The sequence below is a fragment of the Oreochromis aureus genome, linkage group 15 (assembly GCF_013358895.1).
Source record: "Oreochromis aureus strain Israel breed Guangdong linkage group 15, ZZ_aureus, whole genome shotgun sequence".
NCBI lineage: Eukaryota > Metazoa > Chordata > Actinopteri > Cichliformes > Cichlidae > Oreochromis > Oreochromis aureus.
Window position 1 is genome coordinate 20664135 of NC_052956.1, and position 17731 is coordinate 20681865.

At 39.8% G+C, this 17731-nt stretch overlaps 2 protein-coding genes across 2 annotated transcripts in view; one reads left to right on the top strand and one right to left on the bottom strand.

Moving 5' to 3' along the window:
- Window positions 1-15962, top strand: part of ift172 (intraflagellar transport 172) — a 54928-nt gene extending 38966 nt beyond the window's left edge. The window contains exons 35-48 of the mRNA XM_031746194.2: window positions 1293-1422; window positions 5000-5098; window positions 5243-5352; window positions 5570-5633; window positions 6099-6185; window positions 7606-7722; window positions 8814-8924; window positions 9041-9160; window positions 10300-10395; window positions 10736-10795; window positions 10994-11092; window positions 11764-11917; window positions 12993-13084; window positions 14480-15962. Of these exons, the coding sequence (XP_031602054.1) occupies window positions 1293-1422; window positions 5000-5098; window positions 5243-5352; window positions 5570-5633; window positions 6099-6185; window positions 7606-7722; window positions 8814-8924; window positions 9041-9160; window positions 10300-10395; window positions 10736-10795; window positions 10994-11092; window positions 11764-11917; window positions 12993-13084; window positions 14480-14569 (1429 nt within the window). The 3' untranslated portion in view covers window positions 14570-15962. The remainder of the gene's footprint in view (window positions 1-1292; window positions 1423-4999; window positions 5099-5242; window positions 5353-5569; window positions 5634-6098; window positions 6186-7605; window positions 7723-8813; window positions 8925-9040; window positions 9161-10299; window positions 10396-10735; window positions 10796-10993; window positions 11093-11763; window positions 11918-12992; window positions 13085-14479) is intronic.
- Window positions 15963-16342: 380 nt separating this feature from the next.
- LOC116325345 (nuclear factor 7, ovary-like) lies at window positions 16343-17731 on the bottom strand. The gene has a single exon (XM_031746193.1). It carries the CDS (start codon window positions 17729-17731, stop codon window positions 16343-16345), a length of 1389 nt encoding a protein of 462 aa, XP_031602053.1.

Consider the following 17731-nt stretch of genomic DNA (forward strand, 5'->3'; position numbering starts at 1 on the left):
TCATGGGTTGCTCTTAGAGACAGAAATCGAACACTGCACCATAGAGCAAGACAGCTTTAACAGGGGAAGGGAGCATGTCCCTCCCTGCCTGTTTATGTAAGAGACCACTGTTGAATTATCCACCCTGACTAGGAAATGTTGGCCCCTCAGAACTGGACAAAAATGCCTGAGCTAAGAACACAGCTAGCAGCCTTACGTCTGTGTCCAGACCCCTCTCACTGATGCGCCATCGAACAGAACTCCCCACCCTCTTAGGGAAGGATCTGTGGACACCACCTTGTGAAATGACACTCTACCAATCCAAGGTCCCTGGTGCAGTAGCCCGGGCTCCCACCGGTAGCTAGCATGCAAGATGCGGTTACTATTAGCCTCCTCTGGAACTTTCTCTGCAAAGTCATCTTTGCATCTTTCCAGGGTTGAGTGATGGAGCTGGCAACGAAGCACACAGACTTCAGGTTAGTCAGCGCTCTCCTAACCTGGACAATCCCCAGGCAAACAGGGGAGGCACCATTGCTGGTCACTATCATGCAAAGAGAAACTGCACTGAGGACAGTGGCAAACAGAAAATTTCTGTTTTGTTCACTTTGGTTTGATATCCATCCCATAACGCAAAGCAAAGCACTGCATAGGAAGATTTGAAATTAGTGCTCCGTGGGCAGCCTACACACCAGCTGTGAAGTGAAGGCTAACACCAACAAGGCAGTTAGCTTAACTGCCAAAGTGAAGGCTAACTTATGCCAGCAGACAACAGAGCTAACTAGCAGTAACTAGCTAGCCCAACTCAGCAGATATGCTCTTAGCGAGGTGAAGAGCGTAAGAACTGAGGGCTGATTGTGATGGCAGGGGGTATATGTGTAGGCAGGGCCCTACGCATGTTGTCTGAGTTCATCCGCCTTAAAGGTGTGAATAGAGATTTCTTCAGCCAGGACAAATGGGGGCGTGATATCCCATACTATATGTGTTGTACCGAGTAAATCGACTATAAAGGAACCCTAGCATTGACACAATTAACTCAAATTTACCATTTAGTAATGGTGGTTATTATTATAGCATTAACTATTTTGTGCCATAATTGTGTTGTTATGAACTAGTAAAATAACATAAAAAATAATTAAAGTTGTGAAATGTTTAAAATTTTCAATTTTAAAAAAGAGAGTTGGTTCATGAAGAAATAAAAGCATGTGTGAGTTTGCTTTTATTATGGATTAGGAAAAGATTTAAAATGACAATCACATGAAGGGGACTTGTTTGTGCCTGTTTATGTGAGTCTGTGTGTTTGTTTGTGGTTTCAGGGGTGTGGAGGGCCTCTTGGAGCAGGCGAGAGAGTGGGAGCAGTCAGGTGAATATTCCCGGGCCGTGGAGTATTACTTGAAGATTAAAGATGACTCAAACACAGCCCTGATGGAGAAGTGTTGGATGAAGGTAAAAAGGAAAAACAACTGCATAGAACTGTTAATTCACATGATCATTAGTTCTTTTTAACAATATGAAATTAATAGTAAGTTTTTTACATGTGTAGTTGCTACTGAATAAAGAAGAGCTTTTAAGTCTGTTATGGGTTTATTATAGAGGCAGGTTTGAAAAACCAAAAGTTAGCCTTTAACCTACGCGTATTTAAAAAGATCTTACCCTGAATATAGGTGAAAATGTCTTATAGAATTAAAAACATATATATACATTGTGAGGAGACCCTGGGGCAGACCCAGGACAGGTTGGAAAAACTATCTCCTGGGCAGCCTGGGAATGCCTTAATGTTCCCCCAGACAAGCTAGAGGAGGTGGCTAGAGAGAGGTAGGTCTGGGCTTCTCTACTTAGGCTGCTGCCCCCGCGACCTATCGCCAGATAAGTGGAAGAAAATCAATGGATGGATGGATGTATTGTGCAATTTATTTAGGTTTTATCAGGGGGGGGAAATCCCACTGCTGATGTAGAAGTCTCAAAAACTCACAAAAAAACTACACAAATATGATACACTAGGCATAAGGGGTTAAGTTAGTGAGTGGGAGGTTTAACCTTCTAGTATAACAGTCATCACAAGCTTTTGCAGTTAAATATTATTCACAGAATTCATTTTTACACCACAAACACTCCAAAAGGTCCAAACCATCTAAAGGATAAATTAATTATTTTCAGATCTTTGCCCTAGATGCACGCGGAAACCTTATTCATATTTTGAAATGCAATAAATTAAAACATTACTGCAGCTCAGATTGTGAGAATCCCCTTTTCACCTAGATTAACAGTATTAACTCGATTTGTCAACCTGCCGAAAATATCTGCTTACATTGTGTTAAATCTTAAAAGAAAACCACCAAATCTCCTCGAAAAAAGGTGGTCTAAATTTAGCGCTGCTTTAGAAATAAATCACAATCTGTAGTAAGTTGACAGTTTGGCTTCAAGGCTGCGGTCGAGGGTTCAGGTCTCTGCAAAGGTCTGTCCACTCCTCATAGTTTTCTCTGTCTTCCTCTGAGCCGCTTTCCCTGGAGTGTTCATTTTATCTTTGGCATCGCTGTACTGTTTGAGCTTTCATGACATAAAAACTACAGACAGTGATTTATAACCATTTCAAACAGTCTTTATTTCCCTGAAGAAGGAAATTATTCAGTAACTTATTCTCTGGTTCTGCAAAAACAGTCCAGAAATAAACCATGACCTTTAATGGGCCTACTGTAGATCCTATATTTAGACAGCATCAGTAATTACTTTTCATTTTTACTTTAAGCACTGTAGTGGATGAAGGACAGAATAGATGTTTAATTGTAGTCAACAGTACCAATAAAGGTGGAGAAGGGCGAAAGGTCACTATGTCACCAACATCAATAGGTGATTTCTGCTGTGAGCAGGAAGATACGCAGCACATACTGCATGTTATTGATTAAAGTGCAGAGGTCAGATTATTTGAAATGTGAATGGTCAATCTCAGTGATTGTAAAGGAGAGGTCTTGAAGAGATCACAGAGATCAATAGATTGTTTTTTCCCCGAGTGAGTTTCATTAGGTCAGAAAACGCTGCATCTGCATTACAGATGAGTCAGGCGATACACTGATTTAAGTTTTGAACTTTTGATTCCTTCCTGTAGTGAGCTTCATAATGACCTTTATTCCAATTATCTGTTTTTTCAAGACACATTATATTTAATAGGTGAAAGTGAGTGCTATCAAACATGCCAAACGCCTCACAGAAGTAGCTGATTCTAGTTTATTTAAATGTAGAAGTGCTAAATCAGAGATTACACAGATGTTGTTTAAAAGGGACAATGATTTAAAAAAAAAAAATACACATTATAATTACAGCTAAAAGAATTCTGCAGTCTCATTTACAGCCGTTTAGTTTTTCAATCTGAAACTGTTTTTAGTTCCTCAAATGTGAACTTTTCCTGCTTTATGGTGTTTGTTTCTTTTTAAATTAGATTACTGTAGTTTCTCTGTTTAAACCTGTGAAAATGAAATGTGGACATTTATTTTGTGCTATTTATATAATATATTTATAAATTAACCAGTTAACTATTAATGAAAATAGATAGAAATACAAAGTACAGCCATATTGGAAATATTACATTAGAAGAATTAAAGACTTTTTCTTCAAGACACAAACAGCAAAGTCAGTTCATGTATCACCAACTATCCTCACAATCAGAATCAAATGGATTATATAATGATTACGGTGACATTATATTACTTTCTGAGATGACAGATCATGACAATTTTATATTATCATCATTGCAAAGATATCTTTTAATATCTTTTTAATGTCATGAGCTAAACAGTTGAAGAAGTTGAACTCTTTCTCACTCGAAGTATGACATCATCAGTATCAGTACTGGTAGGGCAAAACAGCAGTGGTAAAAAGAGGCAGTTTTTAAATATGTACCATTTCTCACACTGCGGTGGCTCAGAAACTGGTGGAAAAACATCAGTAGCCCCACCCACTTTCTTAACTGTGTCCTGAAAAGGTTATGAAAGAACTGCTACTACTTTTTGTTTACATTTGGCTTCATAATATTTTTGCTGTACAGAATATCAAAAATGCCAAAGACATATTGTAAGGAGAAAAAAACAGGAGCAAAAACAAGTTTAGTACATTATGTCTCTGTGTACATACACATACTAAACATGTGTGTGACTGAGAAAAAAATGCAAAAAATTAGAATAAAATACACTTAAAGTAGGAAAAATAACTCACAATAAATATTTTTTATCGAAAAAGTTGGAAAAATATTGTGCTGCAGCACCCACAGCATTTAAAAAAAATGTAGTTCATTAAAATCAATATCACAGAACAGATACAAAACAATAGAAAATTATAGTAATTAAATAGGAAATAGCTTAAGTCCATAATGAATATTGTGGCAGGTATTATTGTATGAAGTGGTAAAGGTTTTCTGTCTCTATCCTCATGGCAGTGGAGCGGAAACAGACGTTCAGCTGCATGTCCAGTCAGTGGTTCGATCCCGGGCTTCTCCTATCTGCATGACGACATGTGTGAATGTGTTCAAGATCAGGATGAATCACAGTATGTGTGTATATGTGTGAGTGTGAGTCGGGTGCCTTGAGTGCTTAGTAAGTGCAGAAAAGTAAATACCACTAATACCGAGTCCATATGCAGAAGATAAAATAAATCAGCACTGGCTTTATCTTCATATGGTACCCACTCTTTCTGTCTTCCTATCCAGACTAAACTCTCTTGTCACAAGCTACATTTTCTCAAACCAGAAAACAGAGAGGTTGCTGAAAAGGAAATGCAGAATCTATCAAAAGGGTTTCATGGATTTGTTGCCCATTAATACCAAAAACGCGTTGCCTACCTCGATTCTATTTCATGAAATAATTGCAAAAAGGAAAAAGAAAAGAAACGTCTTCAGCAGACTTGGATAACAAAATAATGACAAAACTAAATGGTATATTTCTATATATGGTTTGAATTGATTTTTCCTTTTTGTGTGTCTTTTTGTGTGTCCTGTACTGTTTGGCATGTGCATTTGCTGTGTGCATATGTCCAGGCGGCAGAGCTGTCCATCAAGTTCCTGACAGCAGACGTAGCGGTGGAGGTGATCCAGGTGGTCGGACCACGACTCGCACAGCTGAGGAAGTTCAACGCCGTGAGTGAAAACACACGTAGATGCAGTTAATAAAAAAATACACATACGCACACTCCAAATATATATGCTCTTAATATGTCCAAGCATCAAATATCTGACCGGTTGCCTCTTTCCTGCGTCCATGTTTGTATTTGCCTGTTGAAGGCTGCTGAGCTCTACTTAAACATGGACCTCATCAAAGAGGCAATCGATGTCTTTATTGAGGGTGAGGAGTGGAACAAAGCCAAGAGAGTCGCCAAGGAGCTGGAGCCGAGGTTTGAAAGCACACAAACACACACAAACACTCGAGTGTATCATAGTTATTACGGCCAGAACAGCAACAAAGACAAGGGCCGACACTGAATTAAAACTCAGAATAGAAGAAGCGAACAGAAAGACGAAGACATGCTGGTTATTTTTTCAATGTCATATCAGTTTTATTAAGCATGCGTGCCTCTCTGCCCTGTTTCTTATGAATCTGATATTTGACAGGTATGAGGACTACGTGGACCAGAAGTACAAGGAGCACCTTAAAAACCAGGGCAGAGTGGAGTCTGTAAGTACAAGTATAGACTTTATGACACCCTGAACCAAACTAATAAAGAAAAGCTGACATGTTATCAAGCTAATATTCACCCAATTATGACAAAATTCAGCTTCCAAAATCACTCCAAGCAGTTTGGTCCAGAAAAATAAGATGGTGTAACGTCTATATAAAGCAAAAAGAGATAAATATCTCTCATTTGATCCATTTCTGTAGTAAACAGCAGCATGTTCCTCCCCGAATAAGAATTGTTGCGTTTCACTGAGATGATTTTACAATGATTGCTGTATTTCCTGCACCATTTCACTGCTCTGTGGAGCCCTACATGTCTCCGAGTTGTTTACTTTGCCAGTGCCATTTGATAAATATGAGCAGAGAAAGACAGAAAATGTAATGGCCTAATTTCAAGTTTCATGCTGTGTTTCTTAGAGCTGAAAAAGCTGTTTGTTTTTATTTTTGGTGACTGTGTTTGTTCAGCTGGTGGGAGTGGATGTCATGGCGGCCCTGGACATCTACGCAGAAAGAGGCCAGTGGGAGAAGTGCCTGGAGACGGCATCCAAACAGGTATGTCTTGTTTGATGTCGTTAAGAGTTCATATTATATTGTCACCTTTTTTGTTTTTGAGGTTGTTAGGCAAACAACTTTTGCTCAAATCAGGGTTTTAAAGTTCTAAAACAAGTGCACTCTAAAGCAGGCACAGGGGAAAGAGTTATTCATCCTTTCTTCAAACAACCAGGAACTTTGTGAGAATTTGTTGGGAAGTAAGGATGGAGCGATGATGTTGGGAAATCTACAGGGAATCCAGTGATTCTGATAAGGTATTACACATATAGGCAGCGGGCTAAAATCCCAGGCAATTTTAGAGAAAGCAGATAACCGGTGAGGTCAAGTTGTTAGATGCTTAGACAAAGCAGTGAGCAATTGATAAACTAGAGGTTAAGTGATGCCAGTACTACATTAGGGGATGAAACAATCACTGAGTAGAGTTCAGGTCTGGAGCTTTATGATGCAGGTAGGTGATGAGCAGGTGCCCCAGTTGAAAAAGCAGGGACAAAAACAACATGTACAGTCAGACCGATGACTGGTGGTTGTAATTTTTCTTAGAGTGGGAGAGGGTCAAATATGAGCTGGACTGAAGGTATAGGGATATATGATCTGATGTGGAATGTTCTTTGTTTGAGAGTGTTTGAGAAGGTATAAAAGAGTTCAGGGGGGGTGTCCTTCCTCAGAAAACTGTTTTGGTGTTTGACCTGAATGTTTTCTCCACTGCAGCGTTTTTTTTTCTTTTTCCTTAATAAACCTCACTGGTGGTTGCAATTTTATTTAAGATTTTCCACAACAGAAACAAAGGGGACTAAACCATGTCCTAGCTGCAGCTAAGGGTAATTTGTTGTTACCTCCTGTAAAAATGTGCTGCGAGGCTCCAGGAAAGCACTTCCAATCCTTCTTAGAGCCGAATCCAAAGTGTCCATGTCTGGAAATGAGATGATCCACTTTGGAGCTTTCTCAAATTGTGTTACAAGTTAATTTGAGACATTAATCGAACACTTTTCAGCACTGAGGGGGTGGTTCTTGTTTTGGGTGGGGGTTCTGTCCCATCCAAAGTCCCCCCTGATTCAACCCTGGTGATATCAGACAGAAAAGCAACTTTGCAGCAGCTAAGTAGTTTATGTTGATTTATGTGTCCCTCCAGTGGGCCTTAATGTGCAGTTTTTTTTATGAACTAGCTAAACTCATCCCCGCACTGTGGCAATATTCAGACAAATAAGGCCTGCATGGGCATTTCTGTCACACAAGATGAAGCATATTCGGGTGCTCATGGACAATTATTTTCTGCTGAGGCAACCCTTTTTTTTTGTCGTGCTTTTTGGTCTTGTTTGCTCGTTTGGCTAGTCAACGGTTCTGTTTATGAAAAACATTAACAGGCCTCATTGACCTCATTTTTTCTGTCAGGGTTCATAATTTTTGTGTTGTGTTTTGTCAGACCTTTCAGATCCTCCATAAGTACATTGCTCTGTACGCAACACATCTCATTAAGGATAAGGAAGCTCCAAAGGCTCTCCAGCTCTACATACAGCACGGAGTACCACCAAACCCTCAGGTACACACACACTTCTTATAGCTAATTCCGTTTCCACCTAGTGGGTACCCTAAAGGGACACTGCCTGATAACCCAAGTTTCCCTCTTTAATGTAGAATATCTACTCTTAGTTTTGTAGTCTTCATAGAAGGTGAAATTGTATGAATATTCCAACCAAGTATCACAGCAAAACGTGTAATAGACACACCAGTCCACCATGTCCATTTTACGCTTTGCCTCTCTGCTGTGGCCAGTTAGGCAAAGAAAAGATAAAGTAAGCATAGAGAGACCACAAACAAAAAACAAGACAAAACACAAGAATGGTGTAGACTGGGGTGTGGTGTATTTTGTGCAAGATTTTGGCATGATGGGGATGTTTGCATACTTTCAAACAACCCACGTGTTCATATGCAGTTCAGTGTCGACAAGATTGCATTGATTGCCAAGATTGTCGACTTTGTTGTAATATACAGTGAGAGACTCAATTAGTGCCACAAAAGGCAAACAGCTAGTGTCCTTAAGCATAATAAACCAATTTCTCCTTCAGTTTTTACCCCTCAGCTGTATTGTCATCACCCTGCTAGACAGGCAGGTGGCATGGACACCTAAGTTTGTGAATGCAAGAACTTGAGACTGAGACGATATAGGATTTTTAAATTGATACCATAGGTGCAAAATCTGAGACGAGTTTGAAAGGTAAAGGTCAGATGTCAAGTTTTCTGAAAATTACCCAAGATTTTCTAATTAAACCATAGGTGTATCTATTAGGAGGCTGAGGGGTAGCAGTGGGCGCCACCAGTATTTTTGTTTGCTATAAAGAGGTATTTACAACAAAACTCTATCTTACCTTAAGCAGTTAGAGCCCTGGTTTACAGATTTTTATGGCTCTTGAGTCAGTCAGTTCCAAATTATTTCAATAGACAATAATATCAGTGACTTTAAGAAATTATATTTACACAAATAAAAAGCAAACTGACTGTGAAAAGCCAGCTGTATTTTATTTTTTTAAAAAAGAAGATATTTTGATATTTATTACATCTTTAACAACATGATTAAAAAGAGACATCGCTTGTTTATTATTTTTTACGAGCTTTGCCATTTTTTACAATCAGAACTTTAACATCTACAAACGCCTGTTCCTGGATCTGATTAACCTTCCCGACACCGATGGACCGGAGTCCTACCGCATGTTCGCCGACCTCCGCAATTTCTTCTTCCAACTGGTAAATGAAAATTAGTAAATGCCTTTATCGATCCATTTCAAAAACATGAAAATAAGTTCGTCCTCATAAAATGCCTCAATTTTTAATGTTTTAATTTCTGTTTGCTGTGATTTCAGTGTGAGAACATTTCCAAATCAACCGAGGCAAACACTCCAGCTCATGAAGATTTTGAACAGATGCTGCTAATCTCTCACTACTACGCCACAAGATCTGCTGCTAAAGGAGTCGAGCAGCTGGTATGAAAACACAAACAGCACCTGCCTAAATACAGAATATTTAAGAATGAGGACATCTTTGAAAATGACTTTGTAAAAGTTGCGCAAAATTTGTGAGAATTCAACAATAGAACAAAGCGCTGTGAAGCCTGGAGTCTTGTGGTAACAGCATAGATGATGTTGGGTTAGAGAAGTGACGGATGTGAATGATAACCAGGCGAAAACACCTTGTATTGTGGATAGATCCACCATGTGAGCTGCAGAAAATGTAACCAGCAAGGCAACATTTGCCTGCCACCTCCTTCCACGCTATTCGCTGGTTTATTTTTGTCCGCACAAATCATCATAAAATATCATCTAAACTAACTCCTACAGTCATGTTTCCCCTCACGAAAGGTCACTTGATTTCTGACTAGTTTTAGACAAAATTTATCTTCAAATTTTTCAGTGTTTTTAGAGCATGTATGTATTGCAAGAAAAAAGGTCTGTGTCTTTGCTCAGAAAAATAAAAACGTGACCACATTTCATTTTGGTCCCGAGGTCATCCCCTGGTGCACCTTGGATGCTTCCAGTACTGCTTCTTCTATTTTTAGATGTCCTCCCGTAAGCCTCTTTCTGACCACCTGGACATTGCCATCTGTGATGTATACTCGATCTCTGCCTTTCATTTTGGGAGAGAAGACAAAGTCACCGGGAACCAGACCCCACGGGACATTATAGAAGACTTCAGTGATGATAGTCTGACCTAAGCTAAACAGGAATCCATGAGGGGAGTTACCAAGTGGACAAACAAAAAGAAAGGACTAAAAATACACAGAGCTGAATGTGCACAGGTGAACATAGTTGAGACTTGGCCAGGCAGTCTTAAAAAAAGCACAGGAAGGATGCACAAAGAGATAATTACCAAAATAAAACAGGAAGTGAGAACAGTGGAAGACAAAGAAACAAACAGATAGACGAAACAGGAGGAGACTCTAGAAAAATGTGAACACTTAGAAACACGAGTATGAATATCAGTTAAATTATATCAGGGAGCAAGACAAAAAAAGACCATGTCATGGTACAAATCTAAACCTCTGCTAGGTAACTGATGATGATATTTAGGAAGCTTTACTTTGGGGTTTTTTTAAGTGCTCTCTTCTTCTGCTGTGCATTTTCAGATCAGTATAGCAACCAAGCTCTCCGTGTCTCTGCTGCGTCACACTGAGCTCGTTCCTGCGGACAAGGCTTTCTATGAGGCGGGCCTGGCCTGCAAGGTGAGTCCACCAATCAGAGAGGACGAGGTGCAGCTGTTCTGCTTCGGTAGTGCTGATGTTTTTTTTAGTTCCAGGTGCAGGTTCATAGTCTAAAATGTTCCTCTTAGACCACAAAATTCAATGAGTTTTCTCCACAAAGTCGGTAATATTCCCGGATATTCAATGACTGAAATACATTTAAAAATGCATTGTATACTTCAGGTAGTCCATGACTACTTACAAGCCTTTAACTCTGCTCTATTGGTGATTGGCCATTGGCCATTAGAGGACAATCTTTTTGAAGGAGCAGATTCTCTCGGTCTAGTGTTGATTCTACGTGTTATGTTTTTATTTCTGGCAGGCTGTTGGCTGGGAAAACATGGCCTTCATCTTTCTCAACCACTTTCTGGATCTGTGCGATGTATGTATTGTAGAAATCTTTATTTGTGACCTTTCTGTTATGTATTCTGTGAATACCAGCAAAATCCCATTATAACACCATTACACCATCTGAACATTTAATGTGTAAAACAGGAAGTTTGCCAAAGAAACTTTTTATATTTTTTAAGACTTTAAAATTGAATCTTTTCATTTGTGATTGGCTGATTTTGTTGTCCAGGGCATTGACGAGGGGACTCTGGACACTCTGGACCACACCGACTTCCTAGACACCGACATTCCCTTTGAGGTTCCTGTTCCCACCAAACTCTGCGTCACAGTAAGACATCATCACCGCCCACCAAACACATATCCCACTGGATGCGCTGCGCTCAGACTGATAGATGAAGACAATATTGGTGATGTGCTACAAATCAGATCTGGTCCAGTTAGTGTCACATTCCTCTGTGATATTCTTTACAAATGAGCACAGATGACAGATCGCTCCATTTAAGCACCCAGTCTTAAGCTGCAGGGTCGCAGTAGCTGCAAATTAGAAAGTATCGGCAGGCAAACAGGTGGCCTGTGGGCCAAATCAGGCCCTCTTAACAAAAATCATATTTCACATTTTATAGTTTATAGGTCACATTAAAGCTTGTTTTTATTAGTTATTTTTATTATCTTTGAATATATCTTCTTAAATATGATGACTAAAATTTAGGGGGGTTTAGGAGTTGGGGTTAGAGAAGTTGAAAAGAATAATAATAACTATATAACAGCTCATTTAAGATTGCTTTGTCCAAAAGTCTTCTTTTGTCTGAACAAGCTCAACTTATTCCTGTTTATGACACAGTCACTGAGTTTCTGTGTAGGAAACTCATATCACTGCAGGCTGACATCACACAAACTGTATTTTTTTAATGTAAAAAAATCGAACTCAACCTGACATGCGGCTCAGCTGCAATGAGCAATGTTTAGAAAAGCTGTCTGAAAACAGCGTGTGTGTTACAGGTCACCCAGCGGGACCAGATCCGCGACTGGGTGCTGATGGTGTCCATGGACCATCGGCTTGAGCAGGTACTGCCACGTGACGAGAGGAACACATACGAAGCCTCGCTGGTGGCCGCCAACACCGGCCTTCGCTCGCTGCCCTGCGTCCTCACCGGTAACACACACACGCACACACAGAAACACTCAAGCATGTCCAAGACTTATCAAAGTTTTGTTAAATTCAAAGATTGAAAAGAGATCAGAGGGGGAAAAAACTGCAAACTGATGTGATGCAACAGAGAAAAGCAAAAAGCAAGAAGAAAAGTTTCATCATTTATTTTGTGGAAAACATGAAATAATTTAATAAAAATACTGTAATTACCATAAAGTTGCAACATGTTCTCTGTTATTTGGAGCTTTTATAGTTTACCTATTGTTAAACTTTCTTCTCACACCCATGATGTTTGCATACAGTGCGGACATTTACACACCATCTAATTTACTAAAAAGATAAAGTATGGCGTCATTGGGGATTTTGAATTTTAATCCACTTTGCAATGCACAAGATTTCACACATGCTTTAACGTGTGTATGTTGATGTAATGAAATCTAAATTCAGGAAAGTGTAGGGCTGTTGTTTGAGGTGTTTTGGAGATTTAAGATGGATTTGTTCTCAAATAAATGTTCAATTTTCACCTCTGTGTTATTTGAAGAAGGTAATCTGTATTTAAAGGAGACCTATTTTGCTAATTTCTATCTTCATGTTTGTACTCTTGGTCTCTACTAGTGAAGCTTTTTGTTATTCTCTTATATATCTTATACTGAACCTTAGTGCAGCCACGCAATTCACCTTTTTTTTAGTTCCGCAACCTTAAAGCCAACGTTCTTTTGATTGGCTACCTGTCACAAACAGAAGGTTTGATCAGCATATCATCTCTCACTGTGAACAGCACTGACATGAAACTGTGGCCTTGTGTAATATTAAGATCCAGAAATAAAACAGTATATATGTGACAGAGAAAGAAATGTATAATAGGTCCACTTCAAGAACCTTTATTTAAAACCTAATGGACCATTCAACGATTTTCTTTCTTAAATTTTAATATGAAATGATAGCTACTATATAACAGAACGCTATCATACACAAAACATGCTGTGGCCTTGCTGTAAGTGTTGATTCTCCAGTTTGCTGCGTGACTGTGCAGTCAGACACAGCGTGTAGCCTCGCTCTGTGGTGTTCCTGCTTTCAGGCTACCCCGTGCTGAGGAATAAAATCGAGTTCTCTGCTGCGGGGAAAGCGGCCAACAAGGAAGACTGGAACAAATTCCTCATGGCCACGAAGGTGAGATCAAACAGAGAAACTGTGTTTTTGTAAGCTGAAAAATTTCCGTGCATATAAAAACAACACAAACAGATCTCTCCTTCTTTCTGAATAAAAAAACCTCAGGAGTGTATTTGACTCCACAAGGACTGTAATTAAATGCAGTGTCATTCAAGGTTTTGAGGAGTTTTGATTATTTTTGAGGAACTCAAAACTCCTAAAACTTCTAAAACTTACCCAGATCGTCTGTCCTCAACTTAAAATTGGATGAGAGAGAAAGGAACTCCCATCACGGAGCAGTACTCAAAACTTTTCTTTTCTTTTTTTTCTAAGCAAAGACATGAAGAAAAGGTTTCTTTCAGGTTCAACTCTCTTTAGTGAAAATGCTAATATTGGATTGTAATTATGATTCATTATGACTAGAAAAAAAAACATAATGGTGCATGAGTTAGAGCCCAACAATGACTTCTTATAACTCTAAATTGTATTTTACTGTTGATAATATCATGTTTGTGTTACTTCAAGATGTTCTGCAAAAAATAAGATTGGCTGGGCACCACCACCAGTCATTAGGCAGTTGCTGGAGGCTGCTGGCTAGTTGCTAAGTAAAATCGGTCACTAAGAAGGTGCTACACCAGAAACCTGTTTGAGATTAGGATGTTTGCTAGCATAGTTTGCGTGGAGACACAGAGTTATGTGCAAACGCTCGTCATGTACTCTCCAAATTTGCAAAAGTACAGCATAAAATGGAAACAGCAATATGCCTTCAAAATAAAAGTTCTACCTTACCTTCATGGTGCAACTTTTACTTTGAAGACGAATGTTCTTCATTTCCCATTTACGTTTTTCACAGTTTCACTAAAACTTGGCCGGTAGATACTGAATGCATGCAGACAAGTCAATGTCTTTTATGCAAACTACAAGTCAACATGGCGACCAGCTAACAACCAAAGCAATTTGAAAGAGAATTTCCGTGCAGCACCATATACATCTTTGCAACTTCTTATGTGATAGTGACTGCCAACAACCACTTGCCAATTTGTTGCAGAATAGATACTTTCCCCTAGCAACCAGTGGTTACATGGGGCCACTGGTCACCAGCTAGAGACCAGGTGAATGGGGCATTAGCGATTGAGTTCACTTAGCAACTTCTAGCAACTACTTGTTAACTGACTTGGGAATACACATTTTTCCCCTGCAACTGGTGGTTGCCAACTGGCAAAGCATGAAACTGAGGCCTAACGTTCCTGAGTCTTACAATACTGAATTAGTTCATCACATCGAGAGAAATGAAAACAGTGGTGCTTATTTGAGTTTGAATTAGCAGATGAATAGACATACATCCTTACCTCCCTTCTCACCTGTCTTTCCTGATGGGTTGTTGTTTGTGTTTGTCTCTCCTCCACCTCCCCACAGACCACTCACAGTCCAGAGTGTCAGGACGTCCTCGAGTTCATCAGGCAGTGGTGTGGCGGCCTGCCGCCCTCCGGATTCTCCTTCCACTGATAGAACGACCTGCAGCTCTGCCCTGTGCCTTTTTTTTTAAACTCTGTTACACACTTTTAAACACCTGCTCTTCCTTCTATTCTTCCTCATCTTTTCTCTCCGCAAATTCAAACAATTCACAAGAGACTAACTCTTTTATTGTCCCCAGAACTTTATTTTTTTCCCTCCTGCCCAGAGGAGAATACACAATCCCTTTATTTCCGTTTAAATCAGTTCATGATTTTCTTCTTTGAAAGGCACCTTAAAAGTATAGTTAAACTGTTAAATGTTATATGTTACACGTTATATGTTAAACTGTAAAATGGTAAAATTATGATAAAAGTACATATACATGACTTTGAACCTCAACAATTGACATTTTAAGAATTCAAGAAATATATTTAGTGCTTTTTTTCTGATTCATAGTAAACATGAGGCTTCAGCTGGGAGCCTGTTAGAAAACTGAAATGACTGAGAAATGTAGCACTTTGAGCCGATTTAGCAGTTTCTGCTAGTTCCTGGTCATTAGAGTAAGATACCAGGCTGACAAGAGTCAATAAGCATTTTCGCAACATTACTAGTCTTAAAATTTGACCACTGTCAGAGCAAAAGCACAAGATAAAAACCCATAAGTATTTATTAGAATTCAGGTTCACATATTTCTGAAGCAACCTCAGAAAATCAGTAAGGAGCTCAAAAAATGTTTCATAAAAGAGGTAACAAAAAAAAAAAAATAGACAGTGCTCTTCTTTAAAGCCTCAAAACTCAGAAGAAAAAACAAAAACCTGTTCATAGTCTCAGTGTATGTAGCCCCCAACACCAGCCCTTTTAGTTCCTGTGCATAAACACACAAAAAAAGTGATTTCCTGAAACAGCTCTTGCGCTGTAGTTTTAGTTAAAAACGAATAAACTTTGTTGGGGAATATTTTCAGCGGCGGATTAATCCTTGTTTGGTGCTCTACTGAGAGCGGTGCAGAATCAAAACAAACTCAACATCAGAGCTCTGAGGCACCAAGGAATACGATGCATCGGAATGAAGTGATGCTGTTTGTTTTTTTCAAGATGTTTCATTTTGTTATTTATTTTATCCTCTGACTGGTCAGTTTATCCCAAGGTGCAGTCACCATGGAAACCATATCATCCATCTAGCTGTTTCTATGTATTTTCTCATCATCAGAAGGAGCTTGTCTCAGGTTTCCGTCTGTGAAGGCTTTCCTCTGCAGCAGATATTACAATACTTAATAACCTGACACTATGATGCTGTGGCGGTGGTTAGGACTGTTTAATGTCTGCAGACTAAATTGAGTTCTTTTCTCTGTGAATGTTTTTCAGAGGCCAGTAATGTTTGGCAAAGCTTTTACTGAGTGTTCGATATGGAATATACTTTGTTTAATAAAGTTGCAATATAAAAATGTTCATTGGTTTTCTAAGCATTCATCATATCCTGCTTCATGCTTCTTTTTGACTGTAATGAGTGGAACCACACTCAACTTTATGTTAAGCCATTAAGATGTAAATTTAGCAAAGCATTTTAGACAGAAAACAACAGCTCATGATCTGAAGCATAGTTGATGTTGATTTATTTAGATGTAAAAGCCACTGTGGTGGCAAAACTAGAAAAAACATGTCATTGTCCAAAACCTAACCAAGCTAACTAGCTTTAGCTGATAACTTGGTATTCCACCATCATCCAAATATGGAAATTTTGTCCATATCTGACCGCATTACTAAAGGCTTCAAAATAGTAGTCCACACACCAATAGGTCATTATCCTCTCTGTCGGAATCTAAGGTTCTAACAGGTATTATTTAGTAATATTATTGTTTCAGGTAGTATCTTCAATAGGCGTTTATCACTTGTGCCTATAACTGGGAACAGGGCCTCGGTGGAGGTACATGAGTTGGAGTATATGAGACTGTTGGGATCAGAGAAACTCAGCACCCCTGTGTCACAGTCCAAACAAACTCTGATCCTCTTGATCCTATTCCACACTGAAAGAACCGAGACTGAATCTGATGGTGAGGATGCTTTGTATTTACCTTTACTAAACTCCATTGTCCACAACCCAGAGTGCGAGCCTAAATGTCCTTTCCTTTGGACTGACTCTGGTGCCACGCCCAGGATCCAGTGTGAACTGTGTCCAAGTTCAACTTCCCAGCTGTGAACCCCTGAGTTAAATCCCTGAGAGCCGAGGGTGATGCAGAAGCTGTCAAACCTCTCCGGGTTGTTGGGACACTCTACTGTCCGTCCCTGTTTAACACCACTCAGATCTTCAGACAGGTTGAGTCTCGGATGGGCAGTGTTTGGATCCAGAATCACAGGAGTGTACGAGCTGGCCTCAGCCATCTTGTTCAAGATGTTGAAGGTCAGATTGCCCAGGTGTTTGGCCTGGTCCAGCAAAACTCCTAGAAGAAGCTCTGGATCACCCATCAGGGGATGCTCCTGGACCTGATCTACTGTAACCTTGTAGTTGTTTAGGAAGAAGGTGTCTTCAGCTCTCAGCTCTTCCTCTGTTGCTCTGATAATTTGGGAAAGAGCTGCTATCTCTCTTCTCAGAACCTCCATCTTCTCCATCAGCACCTCACGTTTCTGCCTTTCCTCTGCATTCACAGCAGCGATCCTGGCCTTCTCTTCCTCTTCTAGAAACTTGTGAAGCCTCTTGAACTGCTTCTTAATCTGCTTCTTTGTGTCTTGAGCCTGGACTTTAACATGTTCTGTTGTTCGGGTGTAGTTTCCTTTAGTTTCTTTCAAGAGCTTCAGCTTCTCCTGTAAAGGCCTCAGGTGTTTTTGAAGCTCGTCTCTGCGATCACGTGCAGCTTCATCAACGGGTCTGAACTTATGATTTGCATGATTTTCGGAGTCTCTGCAGATTAGGCACACTGGCTCCTGGTGGTCCAAACAGAAAAGTTTGAGTTTCTCTGAGTGCAGGCGGCACAGAGCCTCAGACTTCTGGTCACTCTCCAGTAAAAAGGCCTCACACAGATTCTTCAGTGCCAAGTTGCAAGGTGGGTGTTTCTTCCCAGATATGCGCTTACAAACAGGACACTCGAGTGCTTCTTTCCTTCTCCACCATCTCCGGAGACAGACTTTACAGAAGCTGTGGCTACAGGAAAGCAGAACTGGATCTTTAAAGATATCACAACACACGGGACAGTGGAGGTTGGCCTCTGATCCGGAGGCCAT

Bases quoted from the DNA above. Each gene is read 5' to 3' on its own strand.
- LOC116325345 (XM_031746193.1), bottom strand. From the start codon at position 17,731: ATGGCCTCCGGATCAGAGGCCAACCTCCACTGTCCCGTGTGTTGTGAT.